Genomic DNA, 24607 nt, shown 5'->3' on the forward strand with positions numbered 1-24607 from the left:
AAGGCTATGGGGGATGGAGTGATGGGAGAATATAGCTAAAGCATACAGGTTTTCTATTTTTTTTAATGATAACAATGGGTGGAAATGCAAACTGGTACAGCCACTGTGGAAAACAGTATGGAGTTTCCTTAAAAAAATTAAAAATAGAACTACCCTGTGATCTGGTAATCACACTACTGGGTATTTACCCAAAGAAAACAAAAACACTAATTCAAAAGGAGACATGCACCCCTATATTTAAACAGCATTATTTACAATAGCCAAATTACAGAAGCAACCTAAATGTCCGTCGATAGATGAATGGATAAAAAAATGTGAGATACATATATATGTATATATGTATACATATATAAACATACAATGGAATATCATTTGTCCATAAAAAATGAAATCTTACCATTTGCAACAACATGGATGCATCTAGAGAATATAATGATAAATAAAACAAGCCAGTCAGAGAAAGATAAATACCATATGATTTCACTCATATGTGGAATTTAAGAAACAAAACAAATGAACAAAGGGGGAAAAAAAGAGACAAAAAAACGGACTCTTAACTATGGAGAACAAACTCATGGTTCCCAGAGGGGAGGTGCATGGGTGAAATAGGTGAAGGGGATTAAGAGTACACGTATCTTGATGAGCACTGAATAATATGTGAAATTGTTGAATCACCATATTGTACACCTGAAATTAATATAATATGGTGTGTTGATTACACTGGAATTAAAATAATAAAAAAATAAATGATGATGACGTAAAACTGAGGTAATCATTGCACACATCCGTGAATATACTAAAATCCATTGAATTATACAATTTAAATGGGCAAATTGTATAGTAAATGAATTCTATCTCAATAAAGCTCTCATTTAAAAAAAAGTGTAAATGGAACTCAGAGAAGTAATATTTATGTAAGTTGACTTCCCAAGGGATAGTGCCATAGCAGAAAGTCTGTAGAGACCTTGGGACCCACATATATCCTAGAGTGTGTCTTATAAAGTCAGTTGATCTTATGGGAGTAAATTGGGATATGTTGCCTCCAAAGTTGGGAGAGATGTTTGGACAGGACAGAGGGAATGTTAAAGAGGGGAGTATAGTCAGAAGCATACTAGGTCAGATTGCCACAAATGGACTTGCTACTAAGGAGGAATTTTTCACTGCATTTCACTAATCCTTCTGTTTTCTAATTTTAATTCCAGTTAGTTAACATACAGTGTTCTATTAGTTTCAGGTGTACAATATAGTGATTCAACAATTCCATATATTACCCAGTGCTCATCATGACAAATGCCCCATCACCTATTTTAACCCAACCCCTTCCCCTCCCCTCTGGTAACAATCAGTTTGCTTTCTATAATTAGAAATCTGTTTGGGGGCACCTGGGTGGCTCAGTAGGGTAAGCGTCTGACTTCGGCTTAGGTCATGATCTTGCAGTCTGTGAGTTTGAGCCCCGTGTCAGGCTCTGTGCTGACAGCTCAGAGCCTGGAGCCTGCTTCCAATTCTCCCTCTTTCTCTGCCTCTCCCCTACTCACACTCTGTCTCTCTTTCTCTCAGAAATAAATAAACATTAGGGGCGCCTGGCTGGCTCAGTCGGTTAAGCGTCTAACTTTGGCTCAGGTCATGACCTCACAGTTCATGAATTCGAGCCCCCAATAGGACTCTGTGCTGACAGATTGGAGCCTGGAGCCTGCTTCAGATTCTGTGTCCCTCTCTCTGCCCCATCTGCTGCTCATGCTCTGTCTCTGTCTGTCTCTCTCTCCCAAATATAAATAAAAAATTAAATAAATAAATATTAAAAAATTTTTTAAATCTCATGTATAAATTCTAAAAAAAAATCTGTTTCTTGGTTTGTCTCTTTTTCCCTTTGCTCATCCGTTTTGTTTCTTAAATTCCACATATAGAAGTACTGAGTAAATACCCAGTAATGCAATTACTGGATCATAGGGTAGTTTTTTTTTTTTTTCTTAAAGTAAGCTCTATGCCCATCATAAGGCATGAATTTACAATCTCAAGATTGAGTCCCATGCTAGGATAGTTCTATTTTTTAACTTCTTGAGGAACCTCTATACTGTTTCTACACAGTGGCTGCACCAGTTTGCATTCCCACCAATAGTGCATGAGTGTTCTTTTTTCTCCACATCCTCGCCAACACCTGTTGTTTCTTGTGTTGTTGATTTTAGCCATTCTGACAGGTATGAGGTGTTATCTCATTGTTCTGATTTGCATTTCCCTGATAGTAAGTGATGTTAGACATTTTTTCATGTGTCTGTTGGCCAACTGCATGTCTTCTTTAGAAAAATGTCGGGGCGCCTGGGTGGCTTGGTCGGTTAAGCGTCCGACTTCGGCTCAGGTCATGATCTCACGGTTCGTGAGTTCGAGCCCCGTGTTGGGCTCTGTGCTGACAGCTCAGAGCCTGGAGCCTGTTTCAGATTCTGTGACTCCCTCTCTCTCTGCCCCTCCCCTGTTCATGATCTGTCTCTCTCTGTCTCAAAAATAAATAAACGTTTAAAAAAAAGAAAAGAAAAATGTGTGTGTCTTCTGCCCATTTGTAATTGGATTATGTTTTGGGGGTGTTGAGTTTTGTAAGTTCTTTATATATTTTGGATACTAACCCTTTATCGGATATGTCATTTGCAAATATCTTCCCTCATTCTGTAGGCTTTTAGTTTTGTTCTGTGCAGAAGCTTTCTGTTTTGATGTAGTTCCAATAGTTTCTTTTTGCTCTTGTTTCCTGTGCCTCAGGAGACACATCTAGAAAAAAGTTGCCTCAGCCTGTGTCAGAGATTACTGCCTGTGCTCTCTTCTAGGATTTTTACAGTTTCAGGTCTCATATTTAGGTCTTTAATCCATTTAGAATTTATTTTTGTGTATGGTGTAAGAAAGTGGCTAAGTTTCATTCTTTTGCATGTAGCTGACCAGTTTTCTCAACACCATTTGTCCTTTTCTCATTGGATATTCTTTCCTGCTTTGTTGAAGATTAATTGACCATATAGTTGTGGGTTTATACTAATCCTTCTTTTTAAAGATGAAGATTCCTTATTTTTGCCTTCCTGCCTTTGCTCCTCTCTTATTTCACTCTTATCTTTTTCCTTGTTAAGGCTTACATTATAGAAATAGTACTACAATTTGAGTTCATTGGGGGCTTTTTTCCTCTCTCTGTCCTTAATTCACTCATCCATCAATTCATCCAATAAACATTTACTGAGTATCAGGAACTATGCTAGATGCTGGAGATAGAGATGAGTAAAAACTGGTCTCTATTATTGAGGAACTGACAGTCTAGCATTTCCCAATGTCTCCCTAAATACATATTTCCTTTTCTTCATTCCAGGGTACTTCAGAATGGTATAAAACATTAAGAATCCATGTGTTTCCATACTTGATTCTAAAGAGTGAACTTCACTCTAATCAAATGATCGCCAAATAGCACTTCCATTTATTTGACCAGGTTATATGTAGGTTTGCCTGTGGTGAAAAAATAAAAGTTTGAGGGGCGCCTGGGTGGCTCAGTTGGTTGAACATCCGACTTCAGTTCAGGTCATAATCTCACAGTTGGTGAGTACAAGCCCCACGTCGGGCTCTGTGCTGACAGTCAGAGCCTGGAGCCTGCTGCAGATTTCTGTGTCTCCCTCTCTCACCGCCCCTCCCCAGCTTGCATTCTGTCTCTGTCTCTCTCTCTCAAAAATAAACATTAAAATTTTTTTTTAATTTTTTTTAATGTTTATTTATTTTTGAGAGAGACAGAGACAGAATGCGAGTGGGTTAGGGGCAGAGACAGAGGGAGACACAGAAGCAGAAGCAGGCTCCAGGCTTTGAGCTGTCAGCACAGAGCCGGATGCGGGGCTCGAACTCACGAGCTGAGATCATGACCTGAGCCAAAGTTGGACGCTCAACCAAATGAGCCACCCAGGTGACCCTAAAAAAATTTTTTTAATAAAGTTTGACATCCAAGAGTAATTAATTAAAGCATGGTACATCCAAATGATGAAATAATACACAGCCTTTACAAATATGTTCTAGAACATATTGTACAAGATAATTCCAATTTTGTAAAAAATATGTATGCAAAAAAAGGACCAGAAAGATATACATCAAATAGAGCAGTGGTTATCTCCGGGTATAATAGGTAGAATATAAGTGATTAGTGCTTTCCTCTTCAGGTTTTTCATGTTTTCCAAAATTTTTACAGTGAACATTTGTATTTTTGTAATCAGAAAACATATATAAGTATATATATATGTGCATATATATATACACATGTGTATATATATTACATATAGACACATATATATATAATTAAAATGAAAGAGCTCTCATGAGGACAGGGATAGAGATTTTACCTGCCTTATAGTGCTTGCAGCACTTCAGGAGTGCTTTGTAAATGATGACTAACAAGTAACACAATTGAGAACTGTGTGGTAACTAACAAAGCTGAAAATGACAGTGTTGAATTGCAGGCCACACTCTTACCCAACCCCCCCACCCAGTTCTATATTACAGCCTTTTATCTGTGGCTGGTACATATTCAGATCTATCAACTGTGGGCATTCTTGGCTTAAAGACAAAAATATATATATATTTATACAATATGAAGGTTTCAGGATACAAAGTCCCAGACCATGCATGAGGTCAGATATATTTCTCTTTCTTTTTAATTTTTTTTAAGGTTTATTCATTTTTGAGAGACAGAGTGCAAGCATGGGTGGGGCAGAGAGAGAGGGAGACACATAATGTGAAGCAGGCTCCAGGCTCTGAGCTGTCAGCACAGAGCCTGACCCAGGGCTCAAACTCACAAGCTGTGAGATCATGACCTAAGCCGAAGGTGGACGTTTAACCGCTTAACCGACTGAGCCACCCAGGCGCCCCTATTTCTTTTAAAATGACAATAGTAACTGGGTCTCCTGGGTGCCTCAGTTGGTTGAGCTCCCGACTTCAGCTCAGGTCATGATCTCACAGTTTGTGAGTTCAAGCCCCACATTGGGCTCTGTGCTGTCAGCATAGAGCCCACTTTGGATCTTCTGTCCCCCTCTCTCTTAACCCCTCCCCCCCTCTCAAAAATGAATAAACATTAAAAAAATAATAATAAAATTATAATAGTAACCTATTAATCAGTACCTATTAAATACCTACTATAAGTCAGACAGTTGTACACCCCACTTAAGTGCATCCCTATGAGGTATAATCTCCAGTATTTCCTTCCAGTATTTTTCTGTGTATACATGTACAATTGACCCTTGAACAACATGGAGGTAGGGGCGGTGACCACCCTGTGTAGTTGAAAACCTAAGCAGGGGCTCCTGGGTGGCTCAGTCAGTTAAGCGTCTGACTTTGGCTCAGGTCATGATCTTACAGTTCATGAGTTCAAGCCCCACATCAGGGTCTCTGCTGTCAGCTCAGAGCCTGCTTCAGAGCCTCTGTCCCCCTCTCTCTCTGCCCCTGCCCCACTTGCACATGCACACATACTATCTCTCTCTCAAAAATAAACATTACAAAAAGAAAATCCAAGTATAACTTTTGACTCCCCCAAAACTTAACTACTACTGTTGACTGGAAGCCTTACTAATAACAGTTGATTAACACATATTTTGTATGCTATGTGCTTGTACTCTTACAGTAAGATAAGCTAGAGAAAAGAAAATGTTATTAAAATCATAAATAAAATACATTTACAGTACTGTACTTATTTTAAAAAATCCACATAGGGGTGTACCCACACAGTTCAAACCCATGTTGTTCAAAGGTCAACTGTATATAGAATTTCTCTACAAAGTTAGCATCGTATTTTAACTCCTTTTAAAAAAATGTAACATGGGGGGGAGCCTGGCTGGTTCAGTCGGTAGAGCACGGGCCTCTTGATCGTGGGGTTGTAAGTTCAAGCCCCACACTGGGTGTACAGATTTAAAAAAAAAATAAAAATGTAACATACAGGAGCATTTTTGTGTGTCATTAATTCTTTTAATAGATTAAAGTCTATGTTTTTAAAGATTCTTTTTAAAAAATGTTTATTTTATTTATTTTGAGAGAGAGCACAAAGGAGGGGCAGAGAGAGACAGAGAGACTCCCAAGCAGGCTCCATACCATCAGTGCAGAGCCAGACGTGGGATTTGATCTCATGAACAGCAAGATCATGACCTGAGCTGAAACCAAGGGCCAGACGCTCACCAAATGAGCCAGCCAGGTGCCCCAACTAAAGTCTATTTTTAGAGCAGTTTTAGATTTACAGCACGAGCAGGCTGAAAGTACAGAGAGTTCCCATATACTCCCTGCCCACCCCATACTCACCCCAGGGCACCCTCCCTTGACTATTAACATTCCTTACCAGAATGGTACATTAGTTACAACTGATGACGAATCATTATTATTCGAAGCCCATAGTTCACATAGGGGTTTGCTTTTGGGGTTGTACATTCTATGGGTTTTGATGATGTAAATATGTCTCCATCATAATAGCATACAGAATAGTTTCAGTATCCTAAAAATGGTCTGTGCTATGCTGTCATTGGTTTTTTAAATGTTTATTTATTTTTGAGAGAGAGCAGGGAAGGGGCAAAGAGAGGGAGACAGAGAGGATCCAAAGCAGGTTCTGTGATGACAGCAGTGAGCCAGTGTGGGGCTCGATCATGACATGTGAGATCCTGACCTGAGCCGAAGTCACCCACCCAGGTGCCCCAGTCATTGTTTTTTTAAAATGTTAATGAGTATATCCATTGTATGAATAGAGACAAAACTGATTTAACTAATCCCCTATTATTGCGCATTTAGATTGCTTTCTTACCTGTTTTAAAGATGAGAAAATTAAGACCTGGTGACGACCTTGTGATTTGTCCAAAGTCAACTGACTAAAATGCAAGCAGAGTTGAGATTAGAATCCTGGTCTGTTTCTGTCTCCGCAGCCCACACGCTTTTATGCCACCACTCTGACACCATTAATCCTTCCTTAAACTGTCTCCCTTCAACTTGAAACCGGGTGTTCTGCACAAACAGACCAGCCAAGGATCCAAGTATGGGTTGAGAAGGGCCAGCAACACAAAAGAACAAGGTGGACCAACTGAGATGGAACAAATTGAAAATGAGAAGGGAGGTACAGGGACATAGAAATAAGCAGAAGGTAGGAGGTAGGTACACAGAATACTGGTTACAGTATAAAGGACACTGGGTTTGGGAAACTGAAGGGGAAAACTCTTGCTTTTATCTCTGTATGTAGGAGAGAGCAAAGATAATCTCAAGGCCATGTGGGGAGCCAGGAAGGATTAAGGTTTCTGTGAAAGTAAATGAGACAAGGGAGGATAAAACTCTCTGGGACTAGAAGGCTAGGAGAGGCTTAGTGTGGGAAGGAAGGCCCAGAGCAAAGAGGCAAGCTAGAGCAGGCACTGGACACCAAGCCTACACGTTCCTAAATCTGTGGCAGGACTCCCCTCCGGCCTAAGCCTCCTCCAGTATCTCAGACACTAGAAGCTCTCCAACCCTTAGGGGTTGGAGGAGGAAAGTAGGGGGCAGAGACTGCAAAGTGCACTAACTATAATGGGGACTGAGGAAGGATCCTGGCACACATATATTTTTTTTAAACCGGTAGGCCTAACGCTAGTGCCCCCTCCCCCTACCCCACTTCTCAAGCTTCACCCTCAGCCACACCCACACGCTAAGGACCATCCGGGAGTGGAGGGAGGGAGGGACGGGGAAAAGCGTGTGTGCGCGCGCGCGCGTGCGTGCTCGTGCAAACGAGAGGCAGAGGGACCGGAGACAGAGACTGAGACTGAGACAAAAAGAGACTGCCAGAGAGAGAGAAAGAAAGAGAAGGAGGAGGAGGAAAGAGACTGACAAGGACAGAAGGAGGGAGGGAAGGAAGAGAGAGGCTGAGAGAGAGAGGAGGAAACACAGCTCTCGGCCTTGGTGAGGAAAACTACTGTAGAGATAAGGCAGGGAGCTCCTGCTGGAAGACTCTGGGAGAAGATCCCAGAACTTACCCTAAGACCGTTGAGGGAGTGGGGGAGTGTCTTTGCGGGGCCTGGTTTTGGGGTCATCAGGCAGTAACGGTTACTGCATAGGCGTTGTCACTGAGCCAGAGCCATTTAACCCGCCCTGGGTGGCTGGAAACCAAGCCTAAGACACCCCACAACTATGACATTCAGAATGGTTAGGGGAGCCCAAGGCTGCAGACAAGGGAAGGAGGGGCACGTGAGGGCTGGGTCCCTGCCTACCCCCCTCCCCACTCCGCTGTCACTCATTACCCCAACAGTCTCCCAGGGGGCGGGCCCCGGAGAGGTGGGGTTGGGGGGAGGGTAATCTTGGCAGGCGCCTGCTGCATGGCGTAGGTAGGGACTGTCGGGGGGGGGGGCGGACGCTGGGGGGTTGAACACGAGTGGGAAGCGAGGAGAGACACGGGGAGGGGGAGGGGACCGGGAACCATTTGAATGAGAGGAGGGGATCACGGGTAGAGTGGGCTCCAGGAGGTAGGGCGGGCACGGGTGTGACGGGGGGGGGGGGGGAAGGGGAGAAGACTCTTGAGCCAGGTAAGAGAAGCAGGTGCGTAGATGTATTTTTTGTAGGTTAGTGTACTCGGCCGTTCCGTGGAGAGGGGGTGCCGCCTTTCCCGAGGGCGGGCTTCAAAGCTCCAGAGGCTAGCTTTTCCTCCTCAACTAACGGGGCCCCGGGCGGGGGCTCAAGCTCCATCTCCAACGACTACGTTCCACTCCGCAATTTCCAGGCGGCCACTGGGCTGGGAGTCTCGCGCCGGGGGCCGGCGCTGTCTCGCGAGCCCCCTCCACGAGCCAGCCAATGGGGTTGGTTGCTGGCGCCGCCCGCCCGCCTGGTGCAGAGCGCTGGGCGCTGTGAGCGGCGCTGCCATTTAAAGGGGCCGCGACCCCTGTCCCGGCTGCTAGGGAGGGAGGTGGAGAAGGAGCGCGGGGCCGTCGCTGTCTGCAGTTCTAGGCTTGTAGCCGGTACACTAACCCTGCCGCAGGTAGGGGTCGGGCCTGATCAAGCCGAACCGAACCTGCAGGCGGGATTTCGCCGTAGCCAGGAAGGGGGGGGGGGTCTAAGGAGAGATCGTAGCTCCAAAATGTCTTCCTGTAAATGCCTGAGGTGGGGGGTGGGCAACAGGAGAAGGAGGACTAGGGGAGCAATAGGAAGGGGGAACTGGGCTGAGGAAGTGGGCGACCCTGAAAGGTAACTGGGGGGAGGGGTTAGGAAGGGCAGTTTGTGGGGGCGAGGGAAGGGCTGAGGGGAGGACCTTGCAACGCGGGGAGGGGGGGTGGGGCCAGACAGGGTGGGTAAAGACTGGGGAGCTGAGGGGCTCTGGGAGAGAGGGGAGGAGATAAGAACTGAGATCGCGGGGGTGGGAAAGGTTCTTGGTGGCAACAGCCCTAGGAGACTCTAAGGGGGGCGTTCAGCCCGAGTTGGGGGGGTAGTGAAAGGTAGAGGGGGAGGGGAACTGTGAGTTGCAGTGGGGTGGCGGGGGCTGGCGGGAGGGTGGAACGACCGACTGCCTGGCTAGTGTGGGCACGGGGCCAGGGCGGGGAACGCCTCTCCCCACAGGGGGCGCTGTATGGGGGGGAGTGGTCATTCGGACTAGAGCCAGTGGAAATGCTTGTCGGTGTGGTGGGGGCTGTTCATGAGAAATCCAAGTGGGTGATGGGGTGTGTCCCAGAACCTATATAAGAAGGAATTCTGGCAAAGACCACCTCTTTTGCCCCTTCTTCTACCCCTAATCTACAGCCCATATCCAGTCATCCTCATGGACCCCAGTGACTTTCCCAGTCCGTTTGACCCATTGACCCTGCCAGAGAAGCCCCTGGCTGGAGACCTTCCAGTAGACATGGAATTTGGAGAGGATCTACTGGAATCCCAGACTGCCCCAACTCGAGGATGGGCACCCCCTGGCCCTTCTCCATCCTCAGGAGCCCTGGACCTGCTTGATGCCCCTGCTGGCCTGGAAAAAGACCCTGGAGTCCTGGATGGAGCCACTGAGCTGCTGGGGCTGGGGGGGCTGCTCTATAAAGCCCCCTCTCCCCCAGAGGTGGACCATGGTCCTGAGGGGACCCTTGCTTGGGATGCAGGAGATCAGACCCTAGAGCCTGGACCAGGTGGCCAGACCCCTGAGGTGGTACCACCTGAGCCAGGGGCTGGGGCAAATCCCTCTTCACCACAGGGGTTACTAGAGCCTTTGGCTCCAGATTCGCCGATAACACTGCAGCCCCCCCATATTGAAGAGGAGGAGACCACCAACATAGCTACAGGGAGAAGGGGCTCCCCTGGGCAGGAGGAGGAGCTTCCCCAAGGGCAGCCACAGAGCCCAAATGGTCCCCCCAGCCCTTCAGTGGGAGAGACTCTGGGGGATGGAATCAACAGTTCTCAGACCAAACCTGGGGGCCCTAGCCCTCCTGCACACCCTTCCTTGCCAGGTAGGTCACCTAATCAGCTGGAGAATCCAGGCTGGGGAGAGGGTAGGGGTAAGTAGGGGTGGTTGTGTGTCTGGGGAAAACATAAGGGAGGGGGAAGAGGGTGGACAGACAAGAGTAGGGATATGTATGGAGAAGGAGTTGGGAGCTTGGAAGGGAGGACGAGGGGCTGTAATGAAGATTAAGGAAAGTAGGGGTAGGGAGGCAGCTCAGTGGCTATGGGAGGGTAATAGGGGGGAGGTTTCAGGGGGTGGGTTGGGAAGAGTGGATTTGTTGGGAGAGGTTCCCTTTTTCTTACCCCCAGGGAGCTGTTGTGCCAGGGTCCTTTCTTTACAATTTGGAGAGAACACCAGGCTTCTTGGTGCTAAGATCTTTCCAGCTGTTTTGTTCTATAAGAGAGTGGGGTTTCTGGGTTGGATGAATGGTAACTAGGTTCTGGAGCCACCAACAGCATAGTGATTTCAGGGGAATGGTAGAAATGCAGGGCCTGGAATTGTGTCTCTGATAGGGGAGGAACAGCCTGGGCTTGAGAGGCTCTCATTTCCCCCCTCTTTCTGCCTAGTGGTGTGCCTCTCTCCCAGGTTGTGACCAGGGTCTTGGGGCTTATATAACCACCTGAGTCCAGGGGAACCTCTCCATACATAATGCTTCCTTTTCCCTTTGCTACCTTTGGGTGCTTGCATTTGTTGTCAGTGAACTATAAGTTCTCTGATGAAAGACCTGTTATCTGTGTTTCCTTAACTCCCAATGATTGGGACAGAGGCTGGGGGGAAGGCTAAGATTTTTTTTTTTAATGGAGAATAGCTGCCCCTTCCCCTCCCTTAGAACAGAGCTTGAGGTAACCCTGAGAGGGGCCCCAAGAAGCCACAGGCACTTGAGTTTTCCCTTTCAGTTTTGAGTATGTTCTTCCCCAGGAATGGAGGCACGGAAGTTGGGCCAGGGAGGGGGTGGTGAGGGCAAGCTCAAGATTTAGGCTGTTTTCTGCTTCCTTTGCAGGAGATGGCCTGACTGGGAAGGCGAGTGAGAAGCCGCCTGAAAGGGTGAGGGGGGGAGGGGATTGGAAGGAGTCTGGTTCCCCCTATAGCTCTGGGAAGGACAGACCCTTCATTTTCCCTCCCAGATGTTGTTCTGGGGAGGGCTTGTGCAAGGAGAGTTAGGAGGAAGGGGGGGAGCTCTTGTGTCTCCTGCTTCTTAAGGAGAAAGTCCAGCCTCCTTTTCTCCCCTCCTCTCAGGCCTGGGCTGAGGGTCCCTACTCTCCCTTCCCCCTCCCATCTCTGTACCCCCCCCCCACACCCTGCACCAGTGCAGCAGGCCCTTTAGCCTGCCCCTGGTGTCAGCTTTCCTCCCCTCCCATGTTTCCAAGGTGCAGAAGAGAAGCGAGCGCGTTAGAAGAGTAGAGCCTCCAAAACCCGAGGTTGTGGATTCCACTGAGAGCAGTGAGTAGGACTTGAGGAAGTGTGACCGAGTGGGATGTGGCGGGCCACAGATCTCCTGGCTCCCATAGTGCTGCACCCTGCAGAGTGTGAAGTGCCTATCTCTGTTGTGGGTTGGCATGGGAACCAGGGGCAGTGGGGGAAATTGAAAACAACAGCAGCGAGAATGGAGTTTCCTGTTTCAGCCATGCCATCCCTGTCCTGAATCTTCTCACTCAGAGCCCTCCTGGGTCCTCCCAGGGAGAGTGCCACCAGTGGCTTAAGATGCCAGCATGATGCGGGTGGGGGCGCAGAGGAAATAACTAGGGGGATGGGGCTCATCCGAGGAGCCAGTATCTGCTGAGCTGCCCGTTGGTCAGAGGAGAGCTGGTCCAGTAGCTTTTGCTCATGGTCCGTGCCCCCACTTCCACAGTTCCAGTGTCAGATGAGGATTCTGATGCCATGGTAGATGACCCCAATGATGAGGACTTTGTGCCGTTCCGGCCCCGGCGCTCCCCTCGCATGTCCCTACGCTCAAGTGTGGCACAAAGGGCCGGGCGCTCTGCGGTAGGCACCAAGATGACCTGTGCTCACTGCCGGACGCCACTGCAGAAGGGGCAGACCGCCTACCAGCGCAAGGGGCTGCCTCAGCTCTTCTGCTCTTCATCCTGTCTCACCACTTTCTCTAAGAAGCCTTCGGGCAAAAAGACCTGTACCTTCTGCAAGAAGTACGTGAAGGTCCCCAGGGTGCAGGGAGGGCAGGGATCAGGCCAGGAGTAACTAGTGAGCCAGGGACTGTGGGCAAGAAGCTAGCAGAGTGGAACTGGGAGGGGGGTCCGAGATTACTTGGCCTTGTGGTCATCCATCCCTGCGGAGGGGTGGGAGCTGATGAAACAAGGGGATGGTACTGAGTGAACATTCCAACCTGCTTCCACCTGCAGGGAGATCTGGAACACCAAGGACTCGGTTGTGGCACAGACTGGTTCAGGAGGCTCCTTCCATGAGTTCTGCACGTCTGTCTGTCTCTCCCTGTATGAGGCCCAGCAGCAGCGCCCAATCCCACAGTCTGGGGATCCTGCCGATGCCACTCGCTGTAGCATATGCCAGAAGACTGGAGAGGTGAGGAAGCTCGATGGGGGCTGATTTGCAGAGCCTGGCTAGCCCTGACCTGCCCTGCCATCCTGGGGCTGCAGGGGCCAGGCCCTGTGGAAGAGGGGAGTGGGGAGGAAGGGCAGCCATCGTGAGGGAGCATATTCAAGGATAGAGCTTCTCCAGGATGTATGCAGCTGGCCTTCCTTGCCTCCCGGGACCTCACCATCAAGTCGGCAGCCCGATGTGCAGGTTGGGGGGTCCCTGGGCCCACTGTGTGCTGTGAAGGTCTAGGGTGAGGTGGGGCGGGCTGTCCTTGCTTCAGGGTGGGTGGTGGTGCCCAGGCCCTGGCTCAGGGTGTGTGTGTGTACGGCAGGTCCTGCACGAGGTCAGCAACGGCAGCGTGGTGCACCGGCTCTGCAGCGATTCTTGCTTCTCCAAATTCCGGGCCAACAAGGGACTGAAAACCAACTGTTGTGACCAGTGCGGGGCTTACATCTACACCAAGACCGGGAGCCCTGGCCCTGAGCTCCTCTTCCACGAGGGCCAACAAAAGCGGTTCTGCAACACAACCTGCTTGGGGGCGTACAAGAAGGTGGGGCCGAGGGAGTAGTGCATTAGAGGGCTGTGGACGGGGGTGCGGTTCCTGGGTGACAAATAAAGGTGCCTGACGGGTCGAGGGTTGGGAAGAATAAAACAAATAAAGGGGGTTTCAATTGTATCTGTTATGTTTTATTTTTGAAGCTGGCTGGTGGATACACAGGTCTTTGTTATATCATCATCTACCCTTTTTTTGTATGCCTGAAATATCTCATGTTTTAAAAAATTTAACAAATAAAAGCGAAGGGACAAATCCAGCCTCAGCCTCTCCTTCCCCATCCTCACAGAAAAACACACGTGTGTACCCATGTGTCTGGTGCAAGACCCTGTGTAAGAACTTTGAGATGCTATCACATGTGGATCGTAATGGCAAGACCAGCTTGTTCTGTACCCTGTGCTGTACCACCTCTTACAAAGTGAAGCAGGCAGGGCTCACTGGTAGGTGCAAAGCCCTCTTCTCTGAGACCCCTGCTGGCCTTCCTTCTACCTCCCGTACTCCCTTCTTCTAAAGTGATCCCTGCTGCCCAACCTCAGCCCCGACCACATCTTCCCATGGATTTCCTGTTCCATCTCTGCACTGCCTTACACCTTCTGTGTGCTCTCTCTCTCTCTCCTTCTCTCTCTGTCTCTCTCTCTTTCTTTCTCTCTCTCTCTTTCTCCTTTTCTCTCTGTGCCCCAGGCCCTCCCCGACCCTGCAGCTTCTGCCGCCGCAGCCTCTCTGACCCCTGTTACTACAACAAGGTTGATCGCACAGTCTACCAGTTCTGCAGCCCCAGCTGCTGGACCAAGTTCCAGGTACTCCAAACCCTGGACCAGGGATGAAAGAAGGGTGTGGTGACACAGGGTATGAGAGTTGGGGCAGGTAGGCCCGGGCAGAACTAAGAACGAACCTGACCCCCCCTCCCCACCGCCCCCACACACCTCCCTTACTTGTCTTCCTTCCCTCCAGCGCACAAGCCCTGAGGGGGGCATTCACCTGAGCTGTCACTACTGCCACAGCCTCTTCAGTGGCAAGCCTGAGGTCTTGGACTGGCAGGTAAGAACCTCACCCCCGCCGACATCCTGCCACATAGACCGGACAGCTGTCTGAAGGGGGCCTTCCCTCCACTTGGCTCTCGCCAGATCGGGATGTCACAGCTCTGTCCTCCCCGCCCTGTGCCCCTCATCTCAGGACCAGGTGTTCCAGTTCTGCTGCCGCGATTGCTGCGAGGACTTCAAGCGGCTCCGGGGTGTGGTGTCCCAGTGTGAGCATTGCCGGCAGGAGAAACTCCTGCATGAGAAACTCCGGTTCAGTGGGGTGGAGAAGAGCTTCTGCAGCGAAGGTAAGGAGGTGGGGAAAGGCGCAGAAGGGCCTGAACCTTCCAGCTAGACAGGGTGGTGGGGGAAGGAGGGGGGCTTGCAATGTGGCGCTTGGGGGGCGGTCGGGGGTCCCCTGCTCACTGTGTTGTCCTCCTCCCATCCCCTCCCCCTCCGTCCGTCTCTCCGTCCATCCAGAGGCTTCAAGGTACGAGAGGCTGGTGGAGGTTTTAGGTGGACCACCTTGGAAAGGTTGGGCCCCGGCCATGGTGATCTCTGGGTCTCTGGACTCTCTCCTCTTGCCCTCTTCCCAGGCTGTGTGCTGCTGTACAAACAGGACTTCACCAAGAAGCTGGGGCTGTGCTGTATCACTTGTACCTACTGCTCCCAGACCTGCCAGCGTGGAGTCACTGAGCAGCTGGATGGCAGCACCTGGGACTTCTGCAGTGAGGACTGTAAGAGCAAGTACCTGCTGTGGTACTGCAAGGTAAGGGGGGCAGGGCACTGGAAAGGAGGGAAGGGGCGCCAAGGGGCACAGGCTGTTACACTGGCCTCAGGGTGCGGGCCGATCTCCAGGGAGGGGGCTCTGGTTGGCCCGGCTTCTGAAGGGAGCAGCACGGCCTCTCCCAGGGCAAAGGGCCCAGCCCCCTTTAGGGAGGCAGGTCTGACTGTCCTGTTGACGCCCCCCAGGCCGCCCGGTGCCACGCCTGTAAGCGCCAGGGGAAACTGCTGGAGACCATCCACTGGCGTGGGCAGATCCGTCATTTCTGCAACCAACAGTGTCTGCTGCGCTTCTACAGCCAGCAGAACCAACCCAACTTGGATACCCAGAGCGGGCCTGAGAGCCTCCTGAACAGTGAGTCCTGGGCAGGGGGCATGCTCTGTTAGCACTGGCCTGGACCCTTTTCACCCTAGGCCCAGCCCCTCTCTCCCTTCTCTCTTGCTTTCACCTCATCCTTGGCCAGACAGAGCTCCTTGTACTATATTCTTTTTCAGCTTCTGGACCGTGCGGGTACTAGGGGGAGCCTTGTTTCAAGGTCCTTAGAGTTCGAGTCTACTCGAACAGTATAAAGGATGTGTTTTGAGGGGATGGACACCGACCCAGGTGGGATGGGGCATGTGGGGGGCTGTGGTTAATTTTCAGAGAGCTGGAAGTGTCGGCATAAGCTCTACCTTTGAGGAGACCGAAGACTATTGTTTCTAGAATGTCACCTCAGTCTCTCCACTGCTTCAGGGGTACCAAACTTCCGAGGGTCATCTCAGTGGAAGGTCTCCAATTGTGTGTCATTGGGGGAACTGTCTTTTGATCTTCTTGGCAGCCAGGAGCAAAGAACCTTCTTGGCCAGTGTTGCTGGGACCTAGAGAAGACTACATCTGAGGGTGGGGGGTGGTGAGGAGGGGATATTCTAGATCTCCCATTTGCATCTAGTGTACCTTTCAATGGAGCTCTTGTGGAATGGGGATGAGGAGAGCGGAGAGCAAGTTCCTCAGATGAGAGCATTCATTTGTTTTGATCTATAGGTCAGTCTCCCGAGTCGAAGCCCCAGGCACCATCTCAAACCAAAGTGGAGAACAGCAGTACAGTGAAGACCCCAGAGGAAAATGGGAATCTGGGCAAGGTCAGGGCAGAAGCCAAGGGGGTGGATGGCCTCAGAGGAGGGTATGCTGGTTGGCAGCTCTAACATTCCTTGGTCTCTGCAGATCCCTGCCAAGACCCGGTCGGCTCCCGCTGCTTCCACCCCTCCTCCACCCCCGCCACCCCCAGCAACACCCCGCAAAAACAAAGCGGCCATGTGTAAACCACTGATGCAGAATCGGGGGGTCTCCTGCAAGGTGGAGATGAAGTCCAAAGGGAGTCAAACAGGTGAGCCAGGGTACCTAGACATCCCAGGCTACATTCCATAGTCCTAGGCCTCCAGCCCCATGCCTGGGAGCTGGACAGGGGGTTTATGAGATGGCTGAAGCATCGTGCACATGGTTGTCCCGGAATCCTCGAGTTGTCTCTCAACCTCTGGTTCTAGGGCAGTTTTGTGACACTGAGCACGTGTTAGAGCTTTTGGGGTAAAGGGGGACAGGCAAGCATCAGGCTCTGGGCCAGACGTGGTACATCTAGCAGGGGCTCTGAGAAGACCCCTTTCTTGTCAACAGAAGAGTGGAAGCCACAGGTGATAGTGCTGCCCATCCCAGTGCCCATCTTTGTGCCAGTGCCTATGCATCTGTACTGCCAGAAAGTCCCGGTGCCTTTCTCCATGCCCATCCCGGTAAGTTTCCCTGCCCTTCCTTGCGTGGTCTCCTTTACCCTTTCAGGATTGAGACCTGAATGCTCCCCGCCCCCCCCCCCCCTTACTCTCATCAGCTGTCCCTCTCATTCGCCGGGGTGGTTGTTGGTGTTCAGTTGGGATTCCTGCCTCCAGGTGCCTGTGCCCATGTTCCTGCCCACCACCTTGGAGAGCACAGACAAGATTGTGGAGACCATTGAGGAGCTGAAGGTGAAGATCCCTTCCAACCCCTTGGAGGCTGACATCCTGGCTATGGCAGAAATGATTGCAGAGGCTGAGGAGTTAGACAAGGCCTCATCTGACCTTTGTGGTATGCCATGGGGGGTGGTGATGAGGGAGACAGGGTGCTACTGGCCTGTGTCAGCCTAAGGGGGAGGAGTGTGGTAATCTTGGTGCCTTACAAGGACTGGGGAGTAGTTGGGATTAGCCCCTGAAGGCCTGTGAGGGCGCTAGGCAGGAGCTGCAGTGACCAAGCCACCTTCCCTGTCCCCCAGATCTTGTGAGCAACCAGAGTGCAGAGGGGCTTCTGGAAGACTGTGACCTGTTTGGGCCAGCTAGAGATGATGTCCTGGCCATGGCCGTCAAGATGGCCAATGTCTTGGATGAACCTGGGCAAGACTTGGAGGCGGACTTCCCCAAGAGTGAGTGGGACTTGAAGTGTGTCCACTGGGTGTGGTAGGATTTGTGCCAAGAGGCATGAAGTGTCCCTTGTGATCTGAGCATGACCCCAAAGCAGTGCTCTTTGTGACCCTGTGACAGAAGGTTCTCACAGGGACTAGTGCCAGAGATACCGGGACAGACGCACTGTTTTGCAGTTGTGTCTAGCTTTTGTTTAATCGCGGCAGAACACATAACACAAAATTTACCATCTTAACTGTGTTTAAGCATGCAGTTCGGTAGCATTACGAACATTCCCATCATTGTGAGTTTTTGCATTTATGTGTCTCGGAGCATCTTCTTGGTACAGCTTTGCTGCTTCCTACCGAGTACAGTAAGGCTGTATAGGAGTCTCATCTCCAGTCAAGTGGCCAAGTGGCAGGGGTAGGGTGTGAGGACCACAGGGTTGAGATCTTAAAAAAATTGATTTCTTCCTCCTTTCCTCTCTAACAGACCCTCTGGACATTAACCCCAGTGTAGACTTCCTCTTTGATTGTGGCCTGGTAGGGCCCGAGGATGTGTCTGCTGAACAAGACCTTCCCCGCACCATGAGGAAGGTGAGGGCCAGGGCTGCTAAATCCACAGAAGGAGGAGGCTCAAAGAGTTTTTTTGGGGGGGGGGGGGTGGGGGCGGCTCTTGTAGTCAAGCCGGCGGCCTTAGTTTGACTTTCCTGACCTCCGTTGTCTGCCACTGTGAGTACCAAGAAATAGTCACACTTTCTCTCTTCACGAGGTCACCAGGGCCATTTCTGGGGCTCTGTGCTGTGGAAGCTCGCTGCGTTCTTACATCAGGCCCTTGCTTCCCCAGTGGTCAATACTATCCTGACTGGCTTCCGTGGTGCCCCTGGCCCTGCTTCTGCCACCCCTTTCCTTTCTCTTCCCCTCCAGGGTCAAAAGCGGCTGGTGCTTTCGGAGAGCTGTTCCCGGGATTCCATGAGCAGCCAGCCTAGCTGTACTGGACTCAACTATTCATATGGTGTCAATGCTTGGAAGTGCTGGGTGCAGTCAAAATATGCCAATGGAGAAACCAGCAAGGGGGATGAACTGCGCTTTGGCCGTAAGTATGGGGTGGGGGTGGGGAGGAAGGTACCCCGTGCTCAGGGGAGGGGCCCCCACCCATTTACCTAAAACACAGGGCCCCCTCGATGTGGGGAGAGGAGGAGGGCCAGGGCTGCAGTTCAGCTGAGGATGTGAGGATGTCTAGGGGTGATAAGGCCATGATCACCGAAGGGTGTCCTGTGAAGATGGGGAGGAGTTGCAAAATAAGGGGAGAGGCTGTCTAGGTTTAAAGGCTGAGGGCGCTTTTTTTTTTTTTTTGTAATGGGTGGGTTTGTTCTGGAGCTGGATGCACTAAGGGATGAAGGGATTAATGATGGAGCTAAATGAAATTCTCCACGTGGAGTTCTCTTAATCCCATCTACCTCCACTGTGTATCACTACAGCCAAACCTATGCGTATCAAAGAGGATATTCTGGCCTGCTCAGCTGCTGAACTCAACTACGGTCTGGCCCAGTTTGTGAGAGAAATCACTCGACCCAACGGTGAACGATACGAACCTGACAGTATCTACTATCTGTGTCTCGGCATCCAGCAGGTACCCCTGGCAGGCCGCCTGGCTTGCCGTCACTCTCAACATAGCAGGCAGGATCCCACCAGAAATGACTCTGTCCCGGCCCCTGTTCCTCACCCTGCCTCCTACCCTGAGCAGGTCCCCTTGGTAATCCTCCAGAACCATTCTAGGAAGGGAAAGACGGGTAGAGCTGAACTCTTTGGGTGGCGGGGTGATGTGTAGTTTCCCCTGCAAGAGGTCGGCTGCATGTTGTCTGACGAAGGAGGCTGGGTTTGTAAAGAACCAGTGACAACACAGCTCCCCAAACTTCTTCCTCTTCCAGCAGGGCCCCGGTACCTCAGATGGGGGGCGGGTAATCCCTGGAGAAAAGCACTCTGGGTCACCTAATCAAGCAGCGCTTTCCCATTGCCTCCTCATTATCAAGGTCGCCGTGCTCGGGGCCTTTGGCATCACGTCTTTCCTCCAGAACCTAGAGTCTAGCTTTCTGTGCATGTTTTTCTTTCTTCAGTACTTGCTGGAAAACAATCGAATGGTGAACATTTTCACAGACCTTTACTACCTGACTTTCGTTCAAGAACTCAACAAGTCTCTGAGTACCTGGCAGCCCACACTCCTCCCCAACAGTAAGGGACAGGGACCTTGCAACCCCTCTGCCCTCTTCTCCATGCTTTCAGTACACCGTTCCAAGAGTCCTGGGCTCTTTGGTCTGCCACTCTCCACAAAGTGTCTGAGGGCAGGAGTTACGTCCCTGGGGGGGCCTCAGGGTTGAGAGCTAGAGGGGCCAGAGCCCCCATCCTTGAACACGACCTAGGTCTAGGTCTGAAAAAGGTGGCTTGGGTTTTGGTGGTGAGTGAAGAAAGAAGAGAAGGCACTGTGGGACTCCTTGGGGTTTACATCTCCCTGCCTGTAACTCAAGGGTGGTAAGAGAAGCTCCAAGTGCAAGTGGAAACCATTTAAAAAGCCCAGTTCACTGTCTACTGTAGCAGGGTATCTGCATTCTCAGTGCAGTTGTCACATACTGGCCAGGGATGGGGTGGGAAATGCTCGTGAGCGGGGCGTCTGGGATCGGAAGTGGCTGGGTGGGGGTGTTTGATCGCTCCTGCCTGGCGTCTCCCCCTTGACCATTGCAGATACGGTGTTTTCCCGCGTGGAGGAAGAGCACCTGTGGGAGTGTAAGCAGCTCGGGGTCTACTCACCCTTTGTCCTCCTCAACACCCTCATGTTCTTCAACACTAAGTTTTTTGGGCTCCAGACAGCCGAGGAACACATGCAGCTCTCCTTCACCAACGTGGTGCGGCAGTCCCGCAAGTGTACCACCCCTCGGGGCACCACCAAGGTGGTGAGCATCCGCTACTATGCCCCCGTCCGCCAGAGGAAAGGGCGAGGTACGAGGCTATCCCCCACCCCTTTATCTTTCCCCCTCCCTGCTTTCCCCTCCCAGGCCCCTCCATGACTGCTGGCTTGGCCCTCTCCTTGTCTTCCCTACCCCTTCCATTCCTGTGTTTGCCAAAAAGGCTAAAACAGCCAGTCCTGCAATCTGCTAGGCAGTGGCTCTTGCAGAAATAGGAGGTCACTCAGCTGCCTGTATCCTGCTCCCCTCCTTTTTCTTTTTCTTTTTCTTTTTCTTTTTTTTCTCTTTCTCTTTCTTTCTCTTTACTTATTTTTAAAGAAATATTTCTTTGTGACCTTTTTTTAAGTTTATTTGTTTATTTTTGAGAAAGACAGAGACAATGTGAGTGGGAGAGGGGCAGAGAGAGGGGGAGAGAGAGAATCCCAAGCAGGCTCTGCACTGTCAGCACAGAGGCCAATGTGGGGCTCGAACTCATGAACCGTGAGATCATGAGTTGAGCCAAAACCAAGAGTCAGATGCTTAACTGAGCCACCCAGGTGCCCCTCTTTTTTTTTTTTAAGCTCAGTCTTTTTTTTTTTAGAGGTTTATTTATTTTTGAGAGAGAGTGAGCAGTCAAGGGGTGGAAAGAGAGGGAGACAGAGGACCCGAAGTAAGCTCTGGGCTGACAGCAGAAAGCCCAACGTGGGGCACCAGCTCCTGAACTGTGAGATTATGACCTGAGCTGAAGTTGGACGTTTAACTGACTGAGCCACCCAGGCGCCTGGTGACTTTCCTCCTTTCAAGGCAATGTACTTTCTTGGGGTGGATGGTAGACAAGTAGGAAGCTGCTGGGTGTGTTCAGCTGTGGGGGAGAGTTGACAGGGTGAATAAGAGGCTTTCCCTGGTTCTGTGTTGCTGGGTGTGACAGAAACTGCACCTTGGTTTCCATTCTGGCCCTGGAGTCCCGTGCCATCTGAGTGCAGTTCCCAAAGTCTCTTCTCTGGACCTGAGCCTCTGCCTGGGCTGAGGTACTGGGGGCTGGGACCATTGCTGTTTCCCTGTCCCGGAAGGCTAGCCCAGCCTTGCCATAGGGTCTGTTTTGTCAGTATGCATGCAAAGCTTCTGAGATGACTTCTTCAGGAAATCATTTTGGGGAGATTATAAAGGGAGACCTTGGCAGTGAGAACCAGGGAGGCCCTCAGAACAACTCCCCCCCCCCCCCCCGCTGTCACAGGACCTGTTTGCTTGACGTGGGGAGACTGACCGACCCTTCTTCTGCCTTTATTTCTCTGTGAGACTGTATTTGGTGTCCTGAGGCCTTCCCCCTGTGCCCTGGACTGTGCTCTTGGAAGTGGTTCATTGAGGCTGTGCTTGTAAGGACTCTGGGTCATTTGCCTCATCTGCAGACACGGGCCCTGGGAAACGGAAGAGAGAAGAAGAAGCTCCTATCTTAGAGCAGCGTGAGAACCGCATGAATCCCCTCCGCTGCCCCGTCAAGTTCTACGAATTCTATCTCTCAAAATGGTGAGTTGGAAGCTTTGCAGGCGTGGCATTAGCATGGGGACCCAGGGGATCTACTTTGCCCTGGTAATTGATCTCTGTCCTCCCACCCCTCCCCCCACCCACCTCGCCACTGTTATAGCCCTGAAAGCCTCCGGACTCGCAACGATGTGTTCTACCTGCAACCCGAGCGGTCCTGCATCGCCGAGTCACCTCTCTGGTATTCTGTGATCCCCATGGACCGCAGCATGTTGGAGAGTATGCTCAATCGCATTCTGGCTGTGCGTGAGATTTACGAGGAGCTGGGTCGTCCTGGGGAGGAAGACCTGGACTGAGCCCATGTGCTATCTGTGTCTGTCTTTCACACCAACATCTGGCCTGGGGCCACGTCCCACAGGGCGACTGGCCCAGGAACCAATGCTACTCATCCTGAAGGGCCCTGACTGCCCTTCTCTACTCATCCATTCCCTGCCTTCCCTAGGAACCCCTGGCTCTTACCTTCTTCCACACCACTTGACAACCACAGGGCCCCAGTCCTCTGCACCCAGGGGCTGGTCTCCCAGCGATGGGCAAAACCCAGCTTGGCCATTTCCTTTATGCTTCAGAGTGAACCCCTTCTCCTGGGGGCCCAACTCTGGGTGGAGTGTTGAGAGCTCTGGTGATCCTGTTGGCTTTGGGTTTCCTGACCCATCCCATGTAGGTAAAGCTCCCTGTTCCTAGGTTTGGCCAAGGGAAGAACCCAGCTGCCTTCTCTGCCCTGTGCCCATCCCCTCCTTTTGCTCTTCCCCGGTACCACTCTAGAGGGTCTTGTATGGAAGACGGGAAAGAAAGTATGGCAGTAATGAGGGGACCATTTACCTAAACCACAGGGCTTAGATGCTCTTCCCCTCCCATGAGATAACTAGTTGTTGGAATCCCCACGCCACCTCACTCCCCCTCCCCACCCCTGCAAGCACCAGCCCTTGGTGCCTCCATTTAAAAAACTTCCAAATGCTTTCTTTCCCTCAAAGGCAGAAGATGACTCTAAGTGTGGGGAACTGACTCCTGTCCCCTTGGTTTATGTGTTTGTCGCTCTCTGCCGTCTTAGGTTGGCATGAGCCATGGTGTCAACATGCTTAGCCCCCTTCTGTAACTGCCTCCATTTAGTTCAATGGACAGAGTTTCCCAAGGCAAAAACTACCTTCTGACTTGGATTGGGGCTGGGTTTCCCCACTCGTGTTCTCCCCCCATCATAAGAGCCAGGCCAAGCCTGTGGGGGCCCTGGGTCATACAGGATGGGATGTGTGGTCAAAGGATAGGTGAAGAACTGTGGGCATGGGTCCTGTGCCCACTGCCTGCATCTCTCTTCCCCATCTTGCCTTCATAGTTCCAGAAAACTATTAGCGTCCAGCAAAGGGGGTACCCAGTTCTTTCCCTGTTGGCTTTGCTGTTCCCCAGCCTCCTTTTTGTGTTTTTATAACTGTTACCAGTTTAGCCACTGTTTAAATTGTATATATTGTTCTGAGGCGCCTGGCCTGTCCCTTCAGTGAGCCATGCCCACCCTTGTGTTGTAGTGAGAAGCTGTTGTCACAACTAACCTTCTGTCTCTGGAATTGTTTGTTTCAAATAAAGAGTTAAAATTGTCTTTTGCCTTCTCTGGAGGAGGGAGAGCAGTATCAGGAGAGGTGGGGGCCTTAGTGGACCAGTGTCAGAGCACTTCAAACTCTCAAGGGGGTAAAGAAGTGAGATGTCCCACCTCAGTTTTAAGAATCGTTTTTACCTGCCTCGCTGAATGAATCCACTAAGAAATATGGTCTTTTTATTTTTCTTTCATTTTTTGAAAATTTACTTATTTTGAGAAAGAGAGAGAAAGACAGCGCGAGTGGGGGAGGGGCAGAGAGAGAGGAGAGAGAATCTCAAGGAGGCGCAGAGCCTGATGCGGGGCTCAAAGTCACAAACCATGAGATCATGACCTGAGCTGTAACCAAGAGTTGGACGCCCAACCAACTGAGCCACCCAGGTGCCCCACGGTCCTTTTTAATAACAGGTTTCCAAATACTTAGAGGGGGAAAAATCAATTTCACAGCCATCTATTGAGGACCTACTATGTGAAGGACCTAAGATTCCATGCTTCAGAGAAGACAAAGATTCATGAGACCAGGGTCCTATCCCCAGCAGGCTCCCAGGCTCCAGGGGAGACAGACCATTGCACAGTTAGTTGTGAGACAGGCAGAATGAAATAAATATCTAGTGCTGTGGGAGAACAGGGAGATAATTCATTTCAAGTTTACAGGGATGTATGTGCAACTGAGTGAGCTCACTGGGGGCGATGGCATATAACCGGGGCCTCAGGGAATAAGTGGGAGGGGTTGGGCAGACCAGTACAACCAAAGCCATAGGGAAGCCAAGTGGGAGGCTGAAGTTTTCCACCCAGGCAATCTGCAGCTTTAGGGAGGAGATCCTCACAACAGTATAAAGGGTGGGGGGGGGGGGCAG

At 50.7% G+C, this 24607-nt stretch overlaps 1 protein-coding gene across 5 annotated transcripts; it reads left to right on the top strand.

Annotated features, from left to right (window-relative positions):
• The first annotated feature begins 7798 nt into the window (after positions 1–7798).
• On the top strand, positions 7799–23754 carry ZMYM3 (zinc finger MYM-type containing 3). 5 transcript variants are annotated; one of them, XM_053891494.1, is made up of 25 exons: positions 7799–7893; positions 9718–10403; positions 11397–11440; positions 11764–11836; positions 12246–12540; positions 12754–12931; positions 13278–13496; positions 13789–13939; positions 14181–14296; positions 14451–14537; positions 14673–14823; positions 15112–15284; positions 15488–15653; positions 16319–16416; positions 16499–16661; positions 16946–17058; positions 17212–17386; positions 17571–17717; positions 18187–18290; positions 18621–18789; positions 19175–19326; positions 19811–19925; positions 20433–20687; positions 22039–22156; positions 22275–23754. In XM_053891494.1, exons 2-25 carry the CDS (start codon positions 9737–9739, stop codon positions 22465–22467), a joined length of 4122 nt encoding a protein of 1373 aa, XP_053747469.1. In that variant the 5' UTR covers positions 7799–7893; positions 9718–9736; the 3' UTR covers positions 22468–23754. The 5 variants fall into 5 exon arrangements, with proteins under 5 accessions (XP_053747469.1, XP_053747468.1, XP_053747470.1 ...); XM_053891493.1 differs by lacking the exon at positions 7799–7893 and adding an exon at positions 8250–8315; XM_053891495.1 differs by lacking the exon at positions 7799–7893 and adding an exon at positions 8431–8453.
• The last annotated feature ends 853 nt before the right edge of the window (positions 23755–24607 follow it).

This window comes from Panthera pardus, unplaced genomic scaffold (assembly GCF_024362965.1).
Source record: "Panthera pardus isolate Hobbes unplaced genomic scaffold, ASM2436296v1 HiC_scaffold_27, whole genome shotgun sequence".
NCBI classification, from domain to species: Eukaryota; Metazoa; Chordata; class Mammalia; order Carnivora; family Felidae; genus Panthera; species Panthera pardus.

Coding starts and splice junctions, on each gene's coding strand:
- ZMYM3 (XM_053891494.1), top strand. CDS start 9,737: ATGGACCCCAGTGACTTTCCCAGTCCGTTTGACCCATTGACCCTGCCA. Junction 19,327..19,810: donor TGTGTCTCGGCATCCAGCAG/GTACCCCTGGCA, acceptor TTCTTTCTTCAG/TACTTGCTGGAAAACAATCG. Junction 19,926..20,432: donor GCCCACACTCCTCCCCAACA/GTAAGGGACAGG, acceptor TGACCATTGCAG/ATACGGTGTTTTCCCGCGTG.